This window comes from Prionailurus bengalensis, chromosome A2 (genome assembly GCF_016509475.1).
Source record: "Prionailurus bengalensis isolate Pbe53 chromosome A2, Fcat_Pben_1.1_paternal_pri, whole genome shotgun sequence".
Taxonomy (NCBI): domain Eukaryota; kingdom Metazoa; phylum Chordata; class Mammalia; order Carnivora; family Felidae; genus Prionailurus; species Prionailurus bengalensis.
Window position 1 is genome coordinate 92,365,842 of NC_057348.1, and position 18,003 is coordinate 92,383,844.

The following is an 18,003-nucleotide window of genomic DNA, read 5'->3' on the forward strand; positions in this document are numbered from 1 at the left end:
TATATACATATACATACATATAATAGAGTATTTTATGTTCTGTAGTAACAGAGTAAAGAAAAAAACAATCTTTCTGCTCTTTACTTATGTAGCCATATTCTCTCTTTGACACAGTTGAACTTCATTTTATGTGGGCCCTTAAATTGTGTAGAACAATTTCCAAAAGGTCTTTGTTCACAAGGCAAGCTTTCACTGGAAGACTAGATTATTATGTATATGGGGGCTGAGGAAGTGTGAGTAGGAGGAAAAGTAGTAACGGAGATTTTAAAAGCCTCTCTGTCTTCTGACCATGCCTGTCCCTTAAGGTTTAGACACTCTGCTATTTATCAACTCCAGAGAACTGTTGATCCTTTTTTGTTTAAAACACATGGGCCACAATTTTAATTCTTGAAATTTTCTGTTTTTTTTTAAAGCCTGTGAAGCATTTGTCAAAAATTGAATTCAGATTGGCTCCACTATTGCCCCTGTGGCTGCTTCTAGTTCTGTGAAACTCTTGTTCATTGGGCTTAGAATATTCTCTCTTTAAAAGGTTGGTTTTGCCTCCTTCTTCAGATACTTAGCCCAGGTGTGGTTATCTGGCCACCATCTCACAGAAGTATGTTCCCTTTCAGGAACAATGTTAATGACCATTAAAGGTTGTACCCTCACTTCATGGGTGGGCAGTATTCTAGTACAGCATTATAACCTCACTTGATAGCTATGTGGTTTTTGCCATTCCTGGGAAATATCTTCTAGACTTGATTTGGAAAACGAAAACAAATTGAATGGGTATAGATTTCAGATAGTTTAAAATAATTTAGTTAAGAGAGACTAATCTTCAAATATATTCTCAATTCAGGATTAAATGTCAAACTTCAAGATGCTCATTTGATTGTGGCTGCTTCTCAATTTGTTCAATATCAATGGGTGTGCTTAATGGCAAATTCTGAAGTAGAAATCCCAACAGGTAATGAGTAACATCCAATTTGCATGTAAGTCAATTGTTTTAGAGAAAAGATTAATTAAAAGAAGTGGTAGGTTAATTTAAATCAAGCAAAGCCAAGCAACCATCTTCCCTGAGTTTAAATCCTGACCTATCTTTATCCTCCTGGATACAATATATAAATCTGCATTGGATAAATACCTCCACCAGGAAAAAAAAAAGAGTTAAGAATCACTCATTAGAGCTTTGAACTGAATCTTTCCCAATAATAGATATTCTTAAATCAAACAAGCTCATTTCACCCAGTATATTTAATAGTATCAATTTGCACGAATAAGACTAAGCATGTTTCACAAGTGGGAGGACTGTGGGCAGTAGGGAGAGGAAAGTGCACCCCATAACCTCTTCTTCCTTCACCCTCATTCATATATCACACGTTCTGCCATTTATGTTTTCACAGACACATAAATGATTGCAGTTATGTAGCCACGGTGGTCCCAAAAAGCACTGGGCAGGACATTTCTGTAGTGATTGTGACAAGCTTTGATAAATAAGCCAGTTGACAACTAACTTTATCTTGGAGAAGAGAAGAACACCCATGGAAATAGTGCTTTACCCTCTCTATCCAGAAAGTCACCTGTGCACCCAAGACAAACTTTAATAAGGAGACTTACAGGTAGAAAAGATATTACTTATTTATAGTACCCTTTCTGTTTTTCTTCTTTGTCCATAGAGACTGAAAGAATTAAAGCAACGGGAATTTGCTCGAAATGTAGCTTCCAAGTCATGGAAAGATGAGAAGAAACAAGAAAAAGCACTTAAACGGCTTCACCAGCTGGCTGAGTTAAGGCAACAGTCTGAATGGTAAGAATTAGAGGTATCTCAGATGGTTCAAAACTTTCTTCCAAAAAAAAGTCTATTCAATCATTGGGGAAATGTCAAGATAAATTTACTTGATTTACTGTCACACGGAAGCAAATTATAATTAATCAAAAGACATGCTTGAGGGCAAATGTATTAATAGTTAAAGGCTAATAGATTAGTTACTTTGGTATCTGACTTTTTTCCTTCCCAATGTTGTTAATTTTATGTGCTATTTCATGAAATGATCTAAGAATGATTCTCATGTACTAGCACTTATTCTATCCAGCTGATTTAAATGGGCCCATAGAGCTTTTTAGTAATTATTTTAAGTTTTGTAATAATGTTTATTTTGTTTATTTTTTGTAATAATAATTTTAAAAACCTTAAGTAACAGTGCATCTTTCTGGGGAGGAAATAAATCTTCTCTGCATTTCCCTGTACATACCTGAACCTAGAATAAATGACACTTATCATTGTCTGGATGACAAAAAAAAAAAAAAATGATGTAGTGAATGCAGTTAAATTTACCACACCCTGCTATTTAAATTGATAATTATAACATGCATTATACTAATACATTCTTGTAGCTGAAAAATAGCTGTTTTTCATGAGCTTGGAACTGCTGAATGTTTCCAAGTGAGGAGATTGTTACCTGGAACTCAATTAAGTTTGCACATTGTGATTTGTGTTCATATGAATCATAATGTAAAACACCTAATGTAGCTAATTAATGCAGTTGGCAGCAACCTAGTGAATTGTGAAATTTATAGCTCTGTGCCACAATTTAAACCCCTGTTGTTGAAATGAAAAACAAAATGCAATAAATTTGAGAATGAATGACTCAAATAATTGAGTACCATAATATATTAGACCTCAAATTTGATTCTAAGGAAACATTTGTTTTAAGGATCAATTTATGAGTAAAAACACAGTATTCACCTTACACATATTTAGGTATTTGTACCACTATCTTAGAATAATTTAATTAACTCAAGAAAATACATAGAAGATAATCCTATTAAAAATAAGTGAGAAATTTGGTATAAGGAAACAATGAAGTTTGGAAAAACATGTATCCAGAGGTGAGGTTAATATAAAAATGTATGCCCTGAGCTCCTACACAGTCATAGAAATGGGACACGCATCTGGTACTGAGCTTTCCACTGGCCAATACAATGAGGATCTTATGCTATTCGAACACAGTGTCAATAAGATATCAAACTGTCCTTGTCAAAATAGGATTGAGAAGGAAAGGTCTAATGATAATTATGGTAGCATATAGGGAAAAAAATGTGGGGAGTATGTTAATTCTTGAGTGATTTATTATGAGATTATTATGATAATATAAAAGAGGGGGCAAATCTTACTGTAGAGAGACAACCTTTAGATAGGTCCTTTCAGCCCATGCAACAAAAAATCTTAGTAGCCTTAATAAACATATATCCTTTTTTATTACTGGAAAGTTGTCATGCTTCTACATTTCTTTATTTTCCTGTGGGAGATATAGTGATGGTGATGATGATGATGCTTCTGTTTAAAAATTCTGAGTTTGCCATGCTACCCGTTAAGTGTTTTCCAAATTAAAACAAATGAAAAATTCTACTCGATTAAGGTTGAGCTGAAAATCATATTAACTAAACAAACACAAACTCAAGCTCATTCCTTATAGGATAGACAGACTTTCTAGGTTCTGTTTGTTTGTTTGTTTTTCCCTCATATTGTTAGGGAAATGATAGGTGTTAAGCTTTCCACATGCAAAACATGGAACTAGGAAAATTATTACATTTTTTGCTGTTACCTGTCCTCTGCGCTCCAGATAATTGTTCTTTTTGCTTAAGCAGCCTCATGGCCTAAGGGAAGTCACTTAATAGAATTATTTAATGTTTTCATTTTGGCAGCTTACTTGAAAAATGAAAGTAAGAAATAAAATGAAAAAGAAAAAAATTATCTGTATTCCTCTCCTAAACAACCTTTCTCTGTCCACGATTCTCATAACAAGGTCTTCTCAGTAGGATGGTGCACATAACAAGAAAATTCTCTTATGATTTCTATGGAGAAGAGAGGAGAATTTACTAGTGGTAAGAATATTGCAGTTGGACTGATGAAAAAAAATGATGGCAGAAAACTATTGATGAATCTTATAAAGGACAGTCAACTTTGGCCATTTCTTGGGAAATTCAGCCCAACTTTGTTCCTTAGCAAGCCCAGTTACTGCATGGGGGTGAAGAGTCATTCGGTTTGTAAACTTGTACATGTATAAATCTAAGTATAGTGCATATTAATATGGATATTTTTTCCAAATTTAAAAAAATATAAGATCACTGATTCTGAGAATATAAAAGATGGATCATGTTATATCATTTAAAGAAAATATGCATCAAACATATTTGATATGTTTTGTTTCCTGGTTGGAAAGTATTCTTTTACAAGAAGATAATTAAATAGTGCATGTTTTTATTTGTCAAGAATTAGAATTTGGGGAGACCTATTAGAATGGACAATCTATTAATAAGTATGAAAGGGCTAACTTTATAGTCACTTTTTTATTATAAATAAAAAATAATTAGGTAGACAATAGAAATAAATTAAAAAAAGTTCTAGAGAAAACAGTGAAATTGTAAGTAAGGATATAACTATAAAAATTAAACTTTAATTATGTTAAAAGGCATAAAGTAGTATTAAAATAATAGAATTGAAAACCACAAAGATAGAAAATTAGGATTTTTCTAAAATAACAAAAATTAACTAGATTTATGATAAGGGAACTTAAAGTTTAGAAAGCAATGAGATAAACAGTTTAAAGCATAAACCCTAGAGGTAGAAAAGATTAATAATGAGGATAAAATGCTACAACTTGTGAAAAAATATAATCATAAATGTAGATTGGATTATACAGTAAGAACAAAAATTAAGGACAAGAAGAGCAAAATATAATATAAAAACAATAAGAGTAAAGATGATTAAAAATATTGAAAAGAATATAAAAGGGAGAAGCTTGCAATTAGAGAGATAAATTGTCACATAAAACAACCATACAGAAAAGAACATTTAGACTAACATAAATCAAAGCAAGAAAATACACAAAACAGTGCCAGGATAATAAGAAAAAAATATTATTGAGGAAAAAATATAGGTGGATAATATAAAAATGGTAACATATCTGTGTCATAATGGAATCATAGAAGCAGAATGCTAATATCCATACACCAGGCTTTTGAAATAATTTCTAAGTGCAGATAATATCAGATTAATTGACGTTCCTAGAGAAGGTAACTTAACGAAGTATAGCTCCTACTTAATCAAAAGTGTGGCTACTAAATATGGAAAAGAAACTCTTTAACACTGAGACAAAATTCTGAGCTGCAGATCTTTCTGCTCCCTTACCCTTCTATCCCCAGACTGCAGGCATTTTAAAAGACCAATATCTACAGTTAACCTCTCTGCTTTCTATTTTCCTTTCTGTTTGAAAGAAATACTGAATAAGCCACACACTATCTTAGTGTGTTCCTTTCTATTCCTCATATCAAAATGCCTCAACAACCTCTCTAAAGAACATAAAAAAATGATTCGCAAAAAGAAGATTAATGTAATAAGTAAGAAGAAAGTTTTCATTATGGAACAGTTACTGAAAATTTTCTGAATTTATTTTCCACAAGATTCAAGGGACCAGTATAATTCTAAATTTGTTTATGAAGAAGGAACAATCTGAAATTGTTAAAAAGTGAATAGTGGCTGAAACTATGATAAATTAAAATCCATATGAGCATAGTAAATGAAATATTGGATATTGTAAAAAACTGAAAGAGTAAAACAGAAATTAAAAACAAGAAATTCCTAGGGGCGCCTGGGTGGCGCAGTCGGTTAAGCGTCCGACTTCAGCCAGGTCACGATCTCGCGGTCCGTGAGTTCGAGCCCCGCGTCAGGCTCTGGGCTGATGGCTCGGAGCCTGGAGCCTGTTTCCGATTCTGTGTCTCCCTCTCTCTCTGCCCGCCCCCCGTTCATGCTCTGTCTCTCTCTGTCCCAAAAATAAATAAACGTTGAAAAAAAAAAAATTAAAAAAAAAAAAAAAGAAATTCCTTCTGAACTAGAGAAACAGACCAAAGACACGAAAGTATTGAAATAAATAATAAGACTTAAAAGATATATTCATGAAAGCCAACACATTTAACATATAAATTCCAGCATAAAAAGCTAAGACAGAGAAGAAGCAATAATCAGAGAAATCAGAGAAGAAAATACAACTGAGCTAAAGAAATTGAATTGAAAGTGCCCAACAGTACTAGTGAAAATTAACCCAAGAAATCAATCTGTAACTCTGGTCTGGTAAAAACGTCATATATATATGTCATCTAATATATGAATATATATATATATATATATATATATATATATATATAATCTAAAATAACAATATATTGTGGATAGTACTTACAATAAAAATGTAAGTTGTAAATACTATAAATATATATAAATGAAAAAGAAAATTACAAATCACACAAGTGCACAACAGATTCCTTTCAAAAATGAATAAAAGGAGGATTAGTAAGTATTTTTCTGTGATATTAAACATGTAAAGACAATGAAGCAAAGTACCATAAAACCTTGGATTGCAAGCAGCTTGTTCTACAAGTATTCTGCAAGACAAGCAAACATTTCTAATAAATTTTAACTTGACAAACAAGCAGTGTCTTTCAATAGGAGTAGTACCTGATGCCAACTGTCACATGATAACAACTGAGCCAATGGTTCTTAAAATTCGCTTTGATATACAATTGCTTTGGATTACAAGCATGTTTTTGGAATGAATTATTATCGCAAACCAAGGTTTTATATACATGAGATTTGGTGGACAAGAGGAATGGGATTCCAGAGTTCTGTGCTGATTGGCCAAATCAGTGATAGGTGAAGGCAACAAGAAAGAACTTCTCAGAAAAGGGCTCAGAAAACATACCTCTCCATTAGAAGTTAAGCTACGTATGGAAAAGGTAACAGTTTATTAGTATTCTTTACTCAAGTAACAAATGAATGAATACAATAAAATAAAAATCTAAACTAGAAAGAAGCAAACACACATATCCAAGCATGTAGATAAAGAAAAGGAGAAGGAAAAGAAAGTCATCTCAAAGCAAAAGATCAGATGAATGATGTGTTTTCTGTTGCCTTCCACCACCCCACCTCCGCCCAGACCTTGTTTTGTAGTAGAGGTTTTAAGGTAAACACAGAAGAGACAATTTTAATCTAAAGAGTTTCATCTCTTCGGTGTATTGCTATTTCTAGTTCTCAGATTGAATCACAAATTAAGCTCAGCAGAATGAATAGTCTTTACAAAAGCTGTTAAAAGGTAAAACAAATGTATGCAGGAAAGGTAGAAAGAAAGTATTTGGGTGAGGAAGATGCAAAAGAAAAGATTTCAAATAATTGAGATACTGAGATGGCTTGTAAATGTGTGTTACTTTTTTATGCATTTGTTATAATTGGTCAAAATGGTGATAAGTCATGGAGAAAGAAATAGTCACTTTTCCAAAGTAAGCAAACATGAAGAAATTTTAAAACCAAGGCAACAAAAATTATGAAATGGTAGCACTTATACAAAAAATGACATTAAATATATATTTTTACACTTTGGAAGTGACTTTTAATTCCATTTTATTTCTTATTTAATGGGAGGTCACTGATTGAAAAACTCCTTGTGAAAGAATGTTAAGTCTATATTTCTAAAAAAATTGATAGGTTCTGCAGGACATATATTGGGATGTAAATGCAGTACTTTATTTTCTTTTGCAGCACTAGCATAGATATCCACATATTATTGCTTCTTGCTAATTTCAAAAGAGCACATTTAAGTGATGCATTTTAGAAATGGCCTCTATGAAACATAGATATACCGAGTTACATAAACACAGTGAAATGGTGATATTCCAATAGACATAGTTTGTAGATAGCATAACTCATCATAGAAACACTAAGAAATGTTCACATATACATGAGATTTCAAATCTAATGTCTTAATCATTTAAATATTTATTGTGTCTACAGTGTTTCTGGAAATGGACCAGCATACAAAGCTCCCAGGGTAGCCATAGAAAAGCAACTCCAGCAAGGAATTTTCCCAGTTAAGAATGGCAGAAAGGTATCGTGCATGAAGAGCACTCTTCTCCTTAAAGGAAAGAATCTCCCCAGAAGCATTTCTGATAAACAGCGGTCCACCATGCAAAATCGACACCAGTTACCAATGGACAGACGTTATTTATTCGGAAATCGGGTACCACAGACATCTTCAGACCTCAGCAATGCAAATCACAGGACAGGAGTATCATTTTCTTTTTCCAAAAAAGTACATCTAAAATTAGAGTCTTCAGCATCAGTTTTTAGTGAGAACACAGAAGAAACACACGATTGTAACAAGTCCCCCAGCTATAAAGCAAAAGAAACTGCAGAGAAATGTAAGTGCCGCAGGTTTGCAAGTGAGGACGTACCTCTTACTAAGGAAAAAGATATAAACATCACACCAAGCCATCTGGAACATGTTTTACACAATACCTTTTCCATCAGCTCTCAAATCGTGCAAGACAAAAATGACTCTATTGATGAAACACTGGAAGATTCGATTGGCATTCATGCTTCATTCTCTAAATCTAATATTCATCTTTCAGATGTGGCTTTTACTCCTTGCAGCAGAGAAAAAGAAATTCGAGGTACACCGAAGAACACTTCAGAAAACTGCATTAATCACTCATGCCAAGCAAATGCTTCCTCCAGCTCACCAAACATTTACAGGCACAGTGATGCCAGGATATTTGAATGTCTGGATGAGTTTCCATCACTGGAGCCAAGTAAGCAAAACAGTACAGTGCATCTGAATCCCAACTCCAGAATGGAGAAGAGAGAAAAATCTTTAGATCAAACAGAAAGAGTGGGCAAAAATGCAACAAGGCTTGTAAGAGAAGCATGTCCACATGACGTGAAGTCTAAACCATTGCCTTTTCTCCATGTACAAAGTAAGGATGGCCACACCACTCTCCAGTGGCCCACGGAACTTCTGCTTTTTACAAAAACGGAGCCCTGTATCTCTTATGGATGCAACCCATTATATTTTGATTTTAAGCTTTCTCGGAACACAAAGAGTGACCATGATTCAGAGGACTTAAAAAGAGAATTGATTAAGGAGCCCTCAGAAATGAAGACTACAATAGAGAGCCAAGTCTCAGGTTTAATCAAAGACCAACAGAAATTGATCCAAGAAAATGATCAATCTCTGAAACCAAAGATGATGATAGCTAATCCAGATTGGGAAAGTTTCCGGAGAAAATGTGATTCGGGCTACAGTGATTCTGAGCCAAATATGAGTAAAGATAATTTTAGTGCAAGTGATTTGGAAATGAAAAATCCTGAAGTGCCTGCTTTCCTTGATATCTCTCTAAAGAAATGTGTAGAAAACAATGATAATAGTGATAATGGACTTAAGGAACCTTCAAGGACCCATTGGCAAAGCTGTCAAAGGGTAGTTCTAAATGATGTAAATGAGGGCCTATCTTTTTCTCCTTACATCTCTAGGACTAAAGAACCAAAACTGATCCCTTGCGATCCTCATTCAGATTTTGAAGATGCAAATCAATTTACCTGGAATTCTAGTCCTTACCCAGTGAGGGGTCATAGTGATCATGGGAAGGACTTTAGTGTAATTGTGAATAGGAACCACATCAGCATGACCAGCAGGGTTTCTAGATGTAGAAACCAAACTTATAAGAGAAATTCTCCAAAGTTGTCTCTGAATCGAACTTCTAGCCCTTCAGACACATACGCTGGCAGCACAGCCAGCTTGAGAGCTACTTGTTCAGTTCATAAGTCCAGCGACAAGGGCAGAGGCAATTTGCTGTACTTTTGTAAAAGAGAACACAACCCAGTTGAAAGGCACAAAGGGAGACACCAAAACCCGAACTGCCTCTGCGTGTCTGAGGAGTTAGCAAAGAGCGCCTGCCTGCCATCTGAAATACAGAGAGACCGCAACTACAGATTGTGGGAATCATTTAAGAATGAAAAATCCTCAAAACATAGATACAGTCGGTGCAGAGAAAGATATAAACTGGGCAAAAATCAACAGCAGTTTTCAGGGCCCAAATCCAGGAGAATCACCCATTGTGATTCTAGCTCACAGGTTTCCTGTTCCGGAAATAGTGAAGAAGCACCAAACTGCCAGGGACCTCAGCACAGCAGATTGGGCTCTTACTCAAGAGAGAGAATTTATTGCTTAAGTAAAAGCGAGAGAAGTCAAGAGTCGTTGGACAGCCCTCGTATTTGTGACCTAGGAAAAGTAAAATCCGTGCAGTATAACTCTGGGAATATCAGCTGCCTTCTAAGAAATTGTTCTACCAGCCCTTTAGAAAGCACAGAGTTGGCCATTACAGGAGAGAGGACACCCCTGACAGCCAAAAGCCTTTTAGAAAGAGCGCAAGCCAAGAGGTGTCAGGAACAATCAACTAATTTTGAGGTCTCTTCAAAGAATTGTGAAAATGAATCAGAGGCTCATTCACAAATTCAATGCACAATTCAATTCACGCCACTGGGCTGTAACAGACCCGCACTGCCTTGGTCTGAAAAAACACAGAACACAAGTAAACAGAGAATTGATAAAGGCAGTACAATTCAAAGAACTATTGAGAAAGACAAAGTCAAAAGTTCACAGACAAACAATTTTCATGTTTTAGTAGATCCTGATTGCGATAACCATCTTTCTAAAGGTATAATTCATGTAGTAGCAGATTCACAGTCACCAAACATGAAAAAGAACCCAACAACAAAAGAACCAGTAAAACCTTTAATTAGCGAAGTCCAACATTGTATTCAAAGCCGTGACCCACTACCAAATGATTTCCCTGGTGCTTTTCCATCTAATAGATATACTGGTGTTACTGATTCCACAGAGACCAAAGAGGACCAAATAAATCCTGACTTACAGGATGTAAGCATGCATATGAATCACGTAGAGGGGAATATAAACTCTTACTCTGACAGAACTTTGCAGAAGCATGACAAAGTAGAAGATGAATTAGAAGTGTGCCATAAATCTAGCTCTCCCCCCTTAATTCAGCAGCCAATAACATTTTCTCCTGATGAAATAGATAAATATAAGCTCTTACAGCTACAAGCCCAGCAGCACGTGCAGAAACAGCTCCTCTCAAAGCATCTTCGAGTTGTGCCTGCCTCGGGGCCCACTGCCTTCTCTCCAGCCTCGGCGGTCCAGACGGTACCAGTTCACCAGCGCACCTCCATCACCACCATCCACCACACCTTCCTGCAGCATTTTGCTGTTTCTGCCTCCATAAATTCCCATGGTGGTCCCCTCCCTATAGCTCACCTACATCCTCTTTCCCAGCCACATTTTACGCCGTTCACGTTGTCACCTCTGACTCCGACCATCATCCCCGCACACCCCACTTTCTTAGCGGGTCACCCGCTGCATTTGGTCACTGCTGCCCCCTTCCACCCACCGCACATCGCGCTGCAGCCCCTGCCCTCGGCCGCGTTGATCCCTGCATTGTTTGGCCCTCACTTAAACCCAGCCACGGCTTCTATCATCCACTTGAATCCTTTAATCCAACCAGTGTTTCAAGGTCAAGATCTTTGCCACCATTCTTGCTCCAGTCAGATGCAGCAGTTAAACGGAGTGAAAGAGGCCTTAAATGTACCAACGCACTTGAACTGATAGGTGTCGAAGCCCCTCTTGTGGATAAATAAAACAAATTGTCACTACCTACAAAATGATATATTTAAAGTGGTATGACTATTGTAAGATTTAAAATATTGGTGCCAACTCAAAATGTGACTAGTATATACATGTAAGAACTGAATTGCCAATACTAAAATAGGAGCATTTTAAGAATATCTTTTAACTTGCATAAATAACAGAGCAAATTGAAAATAACTTTCTGGACGGTAGAGGGAAAAGCATTAAGGGTCTGTTTGGAGGAGTTCTCATATAATGTTATAAAATGATAACATAAAACGTTCAGGCAAATCATTGATATTACAAAACAATCAAATGGAACATAATATTGTATGTTCTAGGGGGTGTTGAGCAAGTGAGTGAATTGCACATTTGGTTTGTATGCATCAGACAATACTAAAAGATCAGAGAAATAATTCCTATGGTTAACTGTTATCTAGGCTTTCAATCAATATAATCTGTTTCAATCAAAATAATTTATATTTTCATAGGAAATGATTGAAGTTGGAAGCTACTCTTCAATGAAAAACAATCTTCACACACATTGTATTGTGGAGTTTCTGGAGAAACTGGGTTATCTTCATTTCATACACATCTGTGTTAAGAAAATTTTGTAACTGTAAGAGTCACCAATATCTAAAATTAAGAATGTTTAATAATTTTTGTATAAGAAAACATATATAAGCTAGCATTAATATTTGATAATGCAAAATAAAAAATAAAACATACTCAAGATTTTAAATATATTGGTTAATATTTCAAATACTACAGGGAATAAAATATTAAGTTTTCTTTATTCTTCTACTCAGAAATCTTACTGGGTTCAGCCAATAGTATGTGTAAGTAGAGAGGTAAAGGTTTGGAAATGTCAGAATTTTTACATCATAGTTATTGAGAAAATCTTATAAATAATTTTGTGCATTTTACTCAATTGTAGTAGATATATCAGTAAAACACATTGAATGGTGATGAATAAAATCACCATTAATGTAATTTGGCAAATGATCTTAAATATTTTTTAACTTATTCAAAATGTTTTCTTGGTCCACAGAACCTGCATTTCTTGCATCACTATTCTAAATGGCCCCTCAGTTAAATTTATTATTTTATATTCTTAAAATGAAAGACAAACTCATGTGACTGCACGTTTCGCATAAACATGGGTTTCAGAGAAAATCAACTAAGCGGAAATGGAGTGATCAGCTATCTACTGTGTGTATGATGACATCAGCTCTTCTGTTACATGAGATGGGCAATGGTCATCTTCTTCAGCCTGGGCTTCACAGGAAAGAGAGCTATCCTCATTAAAGGCATATTGTGTGTCTATTATGTAGAGTCAGGCTAAGCACCTGGTCTACATTATTCCATTTAATCTTCACAAAGGTATTTTGAGACTAATATTATCATTCCTCCCTTACAGAGGAGGAAAATGAAGTTGAGAGGATAAATTCTTAATACTTGGTAAATAGTAGGAAAGGATATCTTTGATACTGGTAATAGAGACAGACAGACAGACAGAGACAGAGAAAGGAGATAATGTCATTTTTAAATTGTAACATAAAGAAAATATATAGTTCCTAGGTATCACCAGAAACTTGCAAGATGGGGATTTTGACTGAGATATGGCAGCGAGAATGTCTAACTTATCTAAAAAGAATAGAAAATGGAAGGCATCAAATAGCAAAAACACAAAAACAAAAAATCCTCTGTATACTTGCAGGGAACTTCATAAAAATCATTATAAAAGAACATTAATAAACATTAGGTGAATCCAGTAAAATGAAATAAATAGAATATTTATTATAAAAATAAATGACAAATGGCCCGGCCGATTAAAAAAATATATATTAATGTGGATGACTATTTCCTAAAACAGATTACAAATTTCACATAGAGCCAAGCCAGAGTAATTATGGGAGTACACTAAAAGTCCTATTATGAGAAAGAAAGTACCTGATTAATTTTTGTAATTGTCTTTGCAACAATTTAATCTCTTAGAAGTTAGATCAGAGAACCTCTATTGGGCACTTCATTTTGACTAATAAGGATAGATTGATATGAGTTGATGGCATGGAAATAACTTTTGTCTTGTATCATCAGTGATGAAAATGTTCACTGGATATACTATCTTGAACTATGGTAAAGCAGTCGTCACCATTTAAAGAGAAAATAACTTGTACCCCAGAGTGAGAAATTGTAAAAGTTGTGGCATCACATGAGGAAAGCTACAATTATAAATATTGAATAAGCAGGAAAAAAAATTAGTCCTTTAAACAATCCAATCTGAACTGAATGGGGAAAGCATTCAGAGTAATTGTTAAACTGCCATAAATCCGTGGATCAAAATGAACACAGATTAGGTTAATGTCTTTTTAATATATCACTTATTGGAAATATCAAAAGAGGTTAATATTTTTGCTTCTCCTTAGTGCTTACTGGTAGGGGCAGATGATCTCATGAAACTAGCAAACAAGCAAAATGGCAGTGTGACCTAAATCTAATTTCATTACACTTTCTCTCTTAAGCGGGAAGTTTTTCAAAGTGGATATTACAAGACAAATATGGATGAGGAATTTGGAACATATCAAGAAAATCATTTCCCGGCCAATACAAATGATTTTGAATCTTCATGTTTGAATGAATTTCAGCATAGAGTACTATAATTGCTTAAAGAGGCCCTCATGATATCAATTGTCCTTGAGAAAAGATGCAGAATAGAAGAGAAGCTTGAATATCTTTGGAGTATCTTTACTTTTATAATGGGAGGAATGTTGAATATAGATATTACTGATTTAAAAGTGGGCATATTTATGAATAAAATGTGAAGCATAATGTTTTATGAAAAGGAACTATATGGTAACTATAACTGGTACATTAAGAACAAAGAGTATAAATACAAAAGCATTTTATTTCTCATTTGTCCACTTTATTTTCATTCTTATTCAACAAATACATACTTAGGGCCATATCCTAGACAGTAATCTAATTGCTGGGGATATAGTAATGATCCAAACTAATGAAAATAATGTCATATAGTTTAATTCTAGTTGAGTCATGCCAACAAAAACCAGAATGGACAAGTGAAATATATATTATGAAAGATGATGATAAATGCTACTAAGGAAAATAAATTGGAAAGGCAGATAAAGTGACTCAGGTGGGGGTAGTAGGTAAAGCACTATTTTAAATAGAGTAGTCCAGGGAAGCTTCACTGAGAAAGTGTTATTTCAGCAAAGACCTGAAGGATGTGAGAGAGTGAGCATTCTAGACTAAGACAAGACCAGGTTTCAATAAGCTGCTGGGTGTGCTTACCATGCTCAAGAAATAACAGGAAAACACTGGCTGGGAAAGGTTTCATGGGAGAGAATTATAGGAGATAAGGTCATAGAAATAATTGTGGAACAAAATCTTGTAAGATCTTGTCCACCATTTTAATGACTAGCTTTTGTTGTGAGGTGAGAAGCTACTGGATATTTTGGCATAGGAGAAACGTGATTCATCTTAGATTTTACTAGGGTCACTCAGCTATTGCATTGTGAATAATCTCCAGGGGAGTAAAGTTTGGGGTAGGGAAGACAATTAGTAGATGGAATGCAGACAAGAGAGGCAAGGACTCGCTCAGCAATAGTCTGGTGGAAATGTTGAGAAGTACAAGACTCTAGATTTATTTTGAAAGTAGGGCTGAGAAAATGTGCTTCATATTGAGTGTAAGGTGTAAGAGAAAGAGACAAATTAGAAATGCTGTAATAGTTTTTGCACATGGGTGGATTTACAGTTAACTGAAATGGGAACACTGGAAGGAGCAGAGCAAGAGAGGATCAGCTTAAATACTCTGTGTGAAGTGTCTAGTCATTATAGAAGTGGAAATACTGAGTTGGCAGTTGGAAATATGGATCTGAAGTTTGAGTAGAGGTGTGAAAAGGACATACACTTTTGTGAATCATCAATGCGTAGTAAGTATATAAAAGCCATTAGCTTTAATACTATTATTAGGGATAGGTAGGGTGGAAAAAAGTTTCGAAGACTGAGCCCCAGGTCACTCTAAGGGTGTATGTAACAGTTCAAGGTACTAAGAAATGAGATCATGATGGAATTCCAAGTTACATAGGAAAAAATCAGAACTATATAAGGCAAGTGATGAAAGTGATTCAAATAAGTGAGGATGATCAATTTTGTCACATGTTGCTGAGTCAAGAAGAAGATGGAAACTTGAGTATTTCTTCAGTCATGTAGTGCTCACCTGTCGCCTTACTAGAGACATTGTGGTTGGGGCAAAAAATAGTAAAATACATGGGGAATTTTACAGAGAGACATTGTACGAGTCTTATAAATATCCTTATGGATAATAGTCAGCACTGTGTGATAAATGTTTTATAGCCAAACAACTATACCTAGGGAGTAGTAAAGTCTGCATTAATTCCAAACTGGAGAGAGGGTTGTAGAGATTGGTTATGAGGCTTTGTATTGCACTCAGTCATAAAAACCTCCATAAAACATAGACAAAATCATGGAACAATTGTACCAAAGAGGAGAAAAACACAAACCCAAGAGGAATAGCAAATATAGTGAATGGCAAAATACAACATGAAAGAATTTTAAAAGCATAAAATAGGGAAAAATTTGAAAGGTTAAATTGAGCGTGAACAGATGTCAGATCCCACATTTTTTAATTAAAAAAATCTTATACAGCCTAACTTCATCAATAAAATGAAGGGCTTAGTAGATTATCAACTCCATATAACCTAATGATGTGAAAAGGCTGGTGAAAAAATTTTGACCTATTAGGTTGTACTGAAGGAATCATACAGAATTGGAAGACGGATTTCTTCTAGAACTTGGAAAACACACAGCACTTGTGAAAAACCAAGTGTTGTTCTGGGACACTATTTGAGAGAACTATTGGCAAACTGAAGTGTGTCCACAAATGGCAGATTTGACTAATTAAGACCAGGTCAATCTTATGTTTTCACACTCATGAATAACATGAATTTGGTGAATTAACAAAAATTAACTGAAAAAAATCCATTTCATATACTTCAGGAGAATGTTGAGTTACATGGTTATTTAATTACTTCAACATATCTCAGACCATTTGACAAGCGATATTTTACCAGACATTTCCATGAGAGGGGGCAGACTAGATTGAATTCCCAAAGATAATAATGTCAGAAATACGTTTTCTTCCTGTAGACCATCCCATAGAACTAATATCCTAAGGAACCAAATCTGGTAGATACCATGCGAAAAATAAAGACTATGTGTATTCCAAAGAAAAGAACACTTGCCGAGGAAAGAAGATGAGAATTAACCTTCTAACTTTACATGTCTGGTTGGTAGCATGGAAGTGTGTTTGTGGAAGATAGTCTCTATTCTCTTCAGGGCATAGAGAGTAGATACTACAAATAAGTAGGTTTTGACTCGACATGAAGAAAACCTTAATAAACTGAGTTGTTTGTATAAAGTTGTAAAATCTCCATCACTGAAATATCCAAGTACGTTTGTACATTTGGTTGAGTAAAATGTGTAAGGATTTTCAAAAGAGTTCTACTAGAATTTTGCTTGTTATCAATGATCTACTCAATTGTCCTCTAGGATAATTTCCAAATTTCAGGTTGCGGATTTATAGTGCTTAGTTTGGGATTAATTTTTCCTTCTGATAATACTCAAAATGCCTTTCTTGCTATGGAGAATATGCTGAGCCATCCTCTTTCTCAAAATTAGTAAGTGTGGGCCTGAACATTTTTTTACTTAAGTGAAATACACTCTGGAAGAAAATGAAATAGAATTCTAAATATATATTTAATTCTAAAATGGATCCTTTAAAAAAATGTCACTGTGATGAATTATATTTTCAGTACTGTTTCCTTCCATTCACATAAGTATTTGATAGTTGATTTTTAGCATTAAATGTCTGTTATACTCATTGTCTAATATTTATGGAGTAATTCTTTTCATGGGATTATTCTTTCACATTTCTGGCTCATTGAAGTATTTTTTGTAACTGTCTTAAATTATAAATGCTTAATTAAAAGCTGAAAATGTTTTAAGAAAGTCTGTGTAATCTTTACACACACACACACACACACACATGTACAAACACACATGCACATCCACACTATATATTTTTCTTAGACACTAAGAACCAGTCCACCAATAGATAGCCTTCCTGGACTCAGGGTATGGTTAAACAAAATAATTCTTTGTATGAAGAACTGGAAACTTGGGGAAGTTCATCTTTTTAATTCCCTGCCAACTCAGCATGAAAAAATACAGTGGGATTCAAAAACTGTATTTCAATATTCCCTATGAGTTCACCTTTATATATGTTACAAAACATAAGAGATGATTAGAAAACAGGAAGTAATTTGTAAAGCTCGGACTTCCCAGGGTCTTTTCTTAGGCAGATATTTCACAGAGCTATCCCCTAAAAAGTTTTGATTTCATTTATAGAACCTGGATTTGATGGTGACTTTTTTTTTCTCAGTTTCTGCCA

The 18,003-nt window shown here is 34.7% G+C and overlaps 1 protein-coding gene across 1 annotated transcript in view; it reads left to right on the forward strand.

Annotated features, from left to right (window-relative positions):
* The window catches only part of ZNF804B (zinc finger protein 804B), a 164,106-nt gene extending 152,558 nt beyond the window's left edge, over positions 1–11,548 (forward strand). The window contains exons 5-6 of the mRNA XM_043589508.1: positions 1,656–1,786; positions 7,823–11,548. Of these exons, the coding sequence (XP_043445443.1) occupies positions 1,656–1,786; positions 7,823–11,489 (3,798 nt within the window). The 3' untranslated portion in view covers positions 11,490–11,548. The remainder of the gene's footprint in view (positions 1–1,655; positions 1,787–7,822) is intronic.
* The last annotated feature ends 6,455 nt before the right edge of the window (positions 11,549–18,003 follow it).